Raw genomic sequence first — 8,700 nt, forward strand, 5'->3', positions numbered from 1 at the left:
CGACGCTAGTATAGTGTCAAAAATACTACTCCCTCTGTTCTAAAATAAATGTCTCAATTTTGTACTAACTTTAGTATAAAATTATACTAAACTTAAGACACTTATTTTAAGATGGAGAGGGAGTATTACTATATTATTGGACAGAGGGATTAGTAAGTATTCTCTTTGTCCTAAAATAAGTGCCTCAACTTTAGTACTAGAGTCAAACTACCCTCGTGGCTGCGAACCTCATCAAGGTTCAGCTCGATCCATTAATTTTGTTGGCTGGTAGGTGCTAACACGTTAGCAATTCCTTTTTAACTCTTACTAACCATGCCACGAGGCAGGGTGTAACAGGTGGCGTTAATTGATGGCAGCTAATAGCTGGCTAGTCGTTGTAGTAACTTGCAAGCTTGCCATGCATGAACTGCAACCAACAACAAAATAAACATCACAGTCAAATACTATTCAATAACTAGCAATAATGGATATAGGAAGAGACCGGGGGACTACACGACACGCAAAGAGGGGTCTAGCGTGCATGTGTGTGTGAAAGAGTGTCGTTGTCCAAGCTACGATGTCTTTCTCCATCCAGCGCTATGGTTTCGTGGAGATTCATCGGCGGCATCAGGCAGGTACAATAATGTGGGAGGAGGTAGGGACCATGAATCTATAGTCATGCAAATTCTCACACCCACCCTTGGAATCCAAACTTCTGGCCGTGGCTCTCTCCACTTGTCGCTCCATATGGTCCATGCCATGTCGGATGTCCTTTCCCTTTTTGCGGTGGGCACACCAACATTGTGTGCTTGCGCGACATGTGGCAACATTTATTAGAAATAGCAATTATTTGGAAGGCACGTGATGAGGCTATCGGCCTCAGTTACATACGACTGCAGCGATGTTGGCCACAAAATGAAAACACACGCGCATTGTAACCTTGAAGTTCCGAGCTTGACGCTGACAAGGCGGCGTCTAACAAGTGGCAGCACATTATTGCAGTTGGTAATAATCTCAAGTAACTACAATGGCACCTTCACGACATTTAAGCTATCCAACACTAGAATGGTTGATCTGGCCAACTCTACTATTTGGCGGTCACCTTAGCTTTTGACCCCACCCATGCTCATTGTGTGATGTTGGGCACTTATATTACCCTCCACACATCAAACCTTATTGATGCTTGGATCAATATGTATGTGGTGTTCTATTAGCAAGATAACTCGAGAAGGTTAAGAATAAACTATACATACACTTGCATGCACACATGGGTGTGTGTGTTGTTACGTTGTTCACTCTCGGGTTGTGTCTATTTGTCTTTGTCAATGACCACTTCTCTACACCAAACTTGCAAGCAACCAATGCAAGCTGCAATAATGCATGGTTCGACGTGGCAATCATTCAGTTTGTTTGTGGACAACATGAGCAAGGCAGGAACCACACAAACCGGTTGTGCTCACGTGTCTTTTTTCTTTTGCTGATTTAATTAGATTTCACAAACTATGTACTTCCGATAAACTAAAATGTAGTAGACACTACAAAGGTTTGCATGTGAACAACCAGTTGTATACCCCTCGCCAAAAGGCAACAAAATAAGAACTATCTATCAGTCAAACTAAATTCATCGTGAATGTTTATTTCGCATGATTTATCTAGAATAATTAATTCACATTGGGCGTTACAATATTTTTCCTTTCTAGAACGGTGAGCACACAAGAACAAATAATGAATCCGATGGTTCTCTCGACACGAACCAACATGCATGCATGAAGGCAAGAACCCATGGCGCATGTTAGCATCGGCAGAGGCGATAGATCAATGCCGCTGGTGGCCAATAATTCCAGCCGTCAGGTGAGTGGTGGAGAAGATCCAGAATCTTATCATCAGCATCCTTGATGGCCTCACGTTCTCACTGATTTGCATTCCACATGGCATTGCCAGCTCAAATCTTCCACTCCAATCTTCTTTTCTCCATCCATCTAATATAATGCAGATCCCTGGGGTTGGGCTTGGAATCATTGACACCTGACCATGACTATACGTAGTACCTCCAATAATTCCAATTTGTTTGCACAGTAATTCCCGTTTGTTTGTTTACCCAATCATTCCCATTTGAGCATGCAGGAAATGTGTGTGAATGTAATAATTTGTTCACCGAAACACCGATAATGCACTATTAGTTAACAGACGAGCTGACCTTGTGCCCAGCCTCAAGTGCAAGCTAGCTGGCTGGCAAAAGCAATCATGTACAGACTGATCATTTTTTCTTTCGAAACGAGAATACAGATTGATCGTCGATCATCGCATGAAACAACAAGACCGCATGCATGCAGCAATAATTCAGTAGGGAGCTAGAGTTGAGACAAAATAAAATCTCCAGTAGGGAGCTAGAGTCAAGCCTAAATATATTTATTATTTTCTTTAAAAAAATGAATACAAATTTTGTTTAAATTTTTTGGACGGTATAACACAGAGATTTCTGGTATATTTTTCGGAAACTGTTGTTCCCGGTGGCCATTGGTAAAAAACAGAAACGGCAAAAAAAACCTGGTGGAGATTGAGACCACATGCAGAAAAGTTGCATTGAAGAAATGAGAGAGACCTTCCTTGATCTGAAAACATAAGTACAATGTGCTATCTATCACATTTTTTCTAAACAAAAATAATATTTGAATTTTCATTTTACAGTGAGGCCATGTAGGCCTGGTTGTAGGAGGAGTCCATCTCGTGGACGACGAGGCTCGTGGTGGTGACCCGTGCACCGGTGGCGTTGTTGAAGAGGTATACGCCTGCGTTCGCGTAGATGGCCTCCGTCGGGTACACCCGCGATGTCGCGGTCAACCTCCCGCCCATCGCAAAGCTCTCAACGATGGAATGATCCACTAGCACCCTCAGCGAAAACTCCTCGCCATCGAGCACGGGGACAATATTGCCTACGACCCTCTTGACAATATCGTTGGCATGAGATGAGCGTGTCTCGTCATGACAGAAGTGTGTGCGCAGGCCGCCGTCGAGGCCTCTCGCGACGTAGAAGTAGACGCCGGTCCGCTCCATATCACCACCGTGGCGCCTGGCATCAGCGAGCACAAGGAGGCCGAAGGGACCAAGCGTGCCCCGTCCAGTCGTGCCACCGCTGGTGCTGCAGTTGTAGCCGATATCCGCCTCCTTCGCAGCGGCGAAGTCGAGCGGGTCAATACGGAATGAGGCCTCGATGTCGAGTTGGGTGGCACGGTGAAGACTGAGTGGGACTACGGAGCCGTGGTCGACGGTAACACTGCCAAGGTTGGTGGAGTTGGTCCGGAGCGTCTCCACCTCCTCTACCGGCCATTGCAGGATGTTGCTCCCTGTCTTGGTGTCCAGTACCACCGTCCGAGGGATCGACTGCAACAGTGAGAACAAAATCCATTAGCAATTTACATTAATTAATTACTCAGCAAAGTATCCATTAGCAATTTACACTAATTAATTACTCATTGAATAAATATAGTTCACTAATTAGCTGTGGGGTAAGCAGACAAGACATTCCTTTTGCTTGTGTAATCCCTGTTTGGTTAGTACTAGCAGAAACTGTTTATACGAATTCAGAGAGTTTGATAGTTGTACCAGATTGTCAATCTTGCATGCCACTATGTCATATGGGTCATGAATCATGGGCACGCAACTAACTTAGCTGCATTGTGTATTCAAGGTATCTCAACAGTAGCTGAATCTAGCTGGAACTGTACTCAATCTGAATGAAGCTAAGAGACAATTGACAACCAGCGGCATCGATAGCTGTTATCTATGTATGTATGATTCATCTAAAGTGGCGCCAATTATTTGCATGTATGGCCATGGTCCACACCAAGGTTTTGGTTACCGAATGAGGCAATTTTACCTGGGAGGCGGATAAACGTGGTTACCACGGTTACCGAGAAATAAAAGAATATTTCGAGCGAATTTTATAGTTGAATTTTGAATTCAAATAAATGAATGAACGAATATTCGAACCAGAGACCGCTCAAAATAGGAACTAGGATGATACCAACATACCAGAACCAACTCTAATGGGATTAATTAGATCCTACGTACTTTACTGTAAATCGAGTGTTTAAATTCAAAAATTTCAAAAAACTGGTATTTTTTCCTCGGTATGGTGATTTACCGAGGGGTACGGAAATACGCGGTAACCATGGAAAATCTTGAAATTTCGACTGGTAATCAAAACCTTGGTCCACACCCCGACATATGCCATGCCGATGTGTCCACTACTAATGTTGCAAATTACCAACGAAGCAAAATGTATTAAGAATCAGTTCAGGGAGGTTAATCAATCAATTGACTTTGCCATCTTGTGCAAGAAGATGATGAAAATGTCAAGTACCTGGAGGGAGGCCCATCCCTTGGCGACGTCAGCACGCTCGGAGTCCGTCTCACCGATCCACCCCCACAACACTCGCCGCTTCTTGGCCGGATCATAGAACGTCTTGGATGCATAGAACTTTCCCCAGTCATACCTCAGCCCAATGCCGACATCGGCGTTAGTGTCCAGTGGCGTCCATGTGTTTTTCGCCGCGTCGTACCTTCCGAGCGCGTAGTAGTCATGTCGATTATCATCGGAGCTCTCCTTCATCACGTGCAAAACATCACCGCCGCCGTTGTTGGACGCCGCGGCCACTGCCTCCGTCATGTCGATGCCCGTCACGCCACCGACGGGGTACAAGTCGATGCACTCCCACATCCCCGTACCTGGCACACGGTGAAGCAGCCCAGGGACAAGCTCGTAGTTGATGAAATCCTTCGTCTTGTAGGTCATCACCATACCGGCATGGCGGTCATCCTTGGAGCCGATGACTAGCCGCCAAGTGTCGTCCGAACCGTCAAACCATGCAGTGGTCGGGTCCCTGAAGTCCTTCTCCCCGACACCCGGTGGTGGGTACATCACCGGGTTGTTCTCATACTTGGTCCAGTTGATGAGCAAAGGATCGAAGGGATCGGTGGGGAAGGCGAGGCATTGGACCTGGACCGATGCGTTGGTGGACCCGGTGTAGAGCATGACGATGCGGCCGTCGGGGAGGACGGTAGCAGAGCCCGACCAGACGCCATTGATGTCGTACCACTGGTCAGGGGACATTGCGACCGGGAGGTGGTGCCAACGCACGAGGTCGCGGGAGGCGGCGTGACCCCAGGCAATCTTGTTGCCCCAGATGGCGCCGTCTGGGTTGTACTGGTAAAAGAGGTGGTACCACCCCTTATAGTACACGGGGCCTGTACTTGCATTTTGTATCAAAGAATGAGTTTTGCAGCAATAAAAATTACAACTGATTTGCCCCATATGGGCTCATCTCTAACAAGATTATTGCAACTAGTACGGCATCGGTAACAATAGTGGAAATGTTAGTTACCGTTGGGGTCGTTCATCCAGTTCTTCTCGGGCTGGAAGTGGAAACCTGTGCGCTGCCACTGGAGCATGGCATTGCTCCACGGGAACGCGTTGCCGCCGGCGTCCGCGCCAAGCATGCCACCGTGCGTGGCGGCGCCAGACGTCTTCTCCGAGACGCCAGACTCAGGCCCCCGGCTGCTGGTGCTCATCGGCGCGGCGTCGACCGTCGTCTGGTGGCCAGACATGTTGCCACCCACAGGCAGCTGGTCAGCGAGTCTGACGCCGGCGAGCGCGGCTACCACTAGGAGCACGGCTGCCGTCGCCAGCAGCAGGGCGGCACAGAGCGGGCCAGCAGTCCGGCGCGCACGCCCCACCGTGGCGGCGGCCTCGGCATCCTCCGGCAGCGGCGCGTAGGAGCACGGCAGGGGCGCTGAGCCGCCGTCTCTGGCCTCCATTGGCACAAAATTGAAGTGAAACGCAGAGGAGGGTTTACTGGAAGTGATTGCTCAATTAGCAAGAAGCTCCCCCGCTAATCTTAACAAAAGAGGGAAGAGAATGTGTGTGCTTGCCGAGGAGCTTCTGCTTTCCTTTTTATAGTCTCCATGCCACCCGTTAGCGGCCTAGCTGGCGCGGCATCATTGGTCGGCGGCGTCCGCGCCGCTGTGGGCCCGGAGTGTCTGTGCTAATCAACATCTGTCCAGGCCATGTTAATTTTTTTTTTTAGAACGAAGGCTCAGGGGAGCCCAACTTTGAATTAACAAAGCCATCAACCGGCCAGGATTACACAAGGCCACCAAGCAAGAGCGACCGAAAGATACAAGGGAGCTGACAGAGCAGTTTACAACGCAACGCACACTACTGCACACATAAATATACACCTGAGAGCTCTGCAAGTAATGTCGAAGCCCATAGCACATCGGCACCAAGAGGCAGGGAGCAGAGTAGCGTCAAGGATCAGCCAAAGGCCAGCAAGAACTGCGCGCAGCCGGTTCGTGTGGTTGGGATCACGAAACCTGTGTTCCAACGCCGAAGAGGACCCCAATCCTCTCACCTAGGCTCGAAGGCGCCGCACCGTCGGGTCGTTGGGCGCTCACCCGAGAGCAAGAGCAGGTGCCGGTCGGAACCCAGAGCAGGCATATCACACCGTCCTCACCACGTCGAAGGCACACCACTAGCTGCACTGGCACCTGCCCGGGGTCACCGAGAGCAGAAGGAAAACCACTGGGAGGATTGGCGAAGAAACAAGCTGCAAGGACCCAAGGTCGAAGCTTGGGAAGCCTCTACATGGACTCGCAGCCGACGAGCACTCTCCTATCTCGGCACCACTCACCCGTAGAACCAGACAAACCCAAGGCGGCGCCTCCAAGGAGGGAACGACGTGCAGGACGCCGCCACCGCCCAACCCGAGACGAGTTTTGGGCTTTCACCCGGGATCTGGGACGGGGATGGATACGGGAGACCTCCGCGGTGCCTCAAAGGAAGAAAGGCGATGCGCGCACGCACCCTCACCGCCGTGGTCGGAGATCCGACCAAGGGTTTCCCCCGGACTCGAGATATGCCACCGGCACCCCGCCAGCACCGGAACTGGCAGCAAAAGCTGCAGATCTGACACAGCCGGAGGGGAGGAGTGAGCAGAGGAGGAGGAGGAGCTCGACCTTCAGATCTGGAGCGGAGGGACCGCGCCGCGACCACCACCCGCCGGATCCGCGCCGCCCGAGCAGCCGACGACTCCGGCCGTCACATCCCGCGCACGCCGCCTGTCGCAGAGGCTGCGCCGCCTCGCCGTCCGGGGCCGCCGCCCCGGTGTCCGGGGTCCTTCGCGCGGGAACGAAGCGACGAGAGGCCTCGCCGCCACCTTCATCGGCAGCCGCCGGGGCTTGCCAGGCGTCCCTCAGGTGGCGGCGAGGGGAGGGGATGTTGGGGGGGGGGGGGTGGCGGCGGCGGGGGGAAACCCTAGTCGCCCCCGGGTCGCCCGCTGGGGACGACACGGGAGGGGGGGGGGGGGGGGGTCGGCTCTCTCCAGGCCATGTTATCCAGCTCGAGCCTTGTCGCACTCACTCATTGTTCCCAGAAACTCTACTGGCAGTGCTAGCTAGTGCCTCAGGCTGGATCATTATATTCTTTACGTAGTACTTTGTTTGTGTTCAGAACTTCAGATCCTTCCATGATCGAGTTGGATTATAGATTCCGTTGAGAGAGAGAGAACCGAAACCGCTGCTCATGGGGTCGATCGATCATGGCGCCCCAGCTAATTTAGCTTAGAACATCTACAGCCGGACTAGATAAATCCAGGCACTCAAAGGCCCACACGCGTGTCTACAAACAGTGGTCGATTACTCATCAAATTTGCTCATCTGTATCCGGATACTTTATAATAAAAATCCTAAATCCATACAAAAGCATGCAAAGAAAAAAAAAATCACATACTACATAGATCAACTACTCTAGTCCTCATCGGAGATGTCCACTATCTTCGTGCCCACCTCCGTGTACATGGGCGGTAGCCATAGCTCCGACTCCTCTGGCTTCTCCGCGTCGACCTCCGCATCCATCTCCACTTCGACCTTGTCAAAGAGCGCGTCGGTTGCCGCCCGTTCCTACCGGATGAATCACCGGTTGGCCTCCACATAGGCCTCTTCCTGGATGGATTCCAGGATGGCCTGTTGCTCTGCCATCTCGTCCGCTTGGGCGACGGCGCACTCTGCCTCCGCGTCCTCCATGTTGAAGTCCGGAGCCGGCGCCAGCTCCTGCTCCGGCTGCTCCGCCTCGTCCTCCTCCTCCACGTCCATCGGATCTGGCAGCTACTCCTCTCCCTCCTCCTCCTTCTCCGCCTGCTCCTCCTCCTCCGGCTCCGGCGATTCCGGAGGCAGCACGGCAGCAATGCAGGCGGGGCGCGCGGCGCGCCTCGCCCAGATCTCCTCCTCGATCTGGTACCGACGCTCTAACGTGAGCACAGTGCAGGTCATGATCTTTCGCTAGACCTTGGTTATGCCGGAGAGCGTGGGAAGAGCGGCGGAGCGAGAGAGAGGAGGTGGATAGGCTCGGGCTGACTACGCGGAGAGGGAGGAGCTGGATGGGCTAGGGTTGGGGGACGTCGGCCAACTTAAATAGCCGGATTTGGCCTCGGGCAGCGAGCCGGACCGGCTCCACACGACGTTAACCCCCCCCCCCCCCCCCCCCCCGCCCTCCCCCACCACACACCGGAGGAGATGTCCGTCGAACCATTAGGTTTCCGGGCGATTTCGCATGGGACCCCATTGTCAGTCCAACGTGGGCGCGCCCGGGCGACCCATATCGTCCTCATATTTGGGTTGGATATGAGGAGTGGTAGTCAGGCTGGGCGTTTGAGACCCATTTAA

General features: G+C 51.9%; 1 protein-coding gene across 1 annotated transcript; it reads right to left on the reverse strand.

The window, feature by feature from the left end:
- Nucleotides 1–2,546: 2,546 nt before the first annotated feature.
- On the reverse strand, nucleotides 2,547–5,912 carry LOC109762840 (sucrose:sucrose 1-fructosyltransferase). Its single transcript, XM_020321720.4, has 3 exons — nucleotides 5,364–5,912; nucleotides 4,343–5,226; nucleotides 2,547–3,360 (listed from the first exon to the last, which is right to left on the reverse strand). Exons 1-3 carry the CDS (start codon nucleotides 5,794–5,796, stop codon nucleotides 2,662–2,664), a joined length of 2,016 nt encoding a protein of 671 aa, XP_020177309.1. The 5' UTR covers nucleotides 5,797–5,912; the 3' UTR covers nucleotides 2,547–2,661.
- Nucleotides 5,913–8,700: the final 2,788 nt, after the last annotated feature.

This window comes from Aegilops tauschii, chromosome 6 (genome assembly GCF_002575655.3).
Source record: "Aegilops tauschii subsp. strangulata cultivar AL8/78 chromosome 6, Aet v6.0, whole genome shotgun sequence".
NCBI lineage: Eukaryota > Viridiplantae > Streptophyta > Magnoliopsida > Poales > Poaceae > Aegilops > Aegilops tauschii.

Excerpts from the sequence above, each read along its gene's own strand:
- LOC109762840 (XM_020321720.4), bottom strand. The coding sequence starts at position 5,796 with ATGGAGGCCAGAGACGGCGGCTCAGCGCCCCTGCCGTGCTCCTACGCG. Across the intron at positions 5,227-5,363 it reads CTGGATGAACGACCCCAACG|GCCCCGTGTACTATAAGGGG; the intron begins GTAACTAACATT and ends ATGCAAGTACAG. Across the intron at positions 3,361-4,342 it reads AGGGATGGGCCTCCCTCCAG|TCGATCCCTCGGACGGTGGT; the intron begins GTACTTGACATT and ends TCACTGTTGCAG.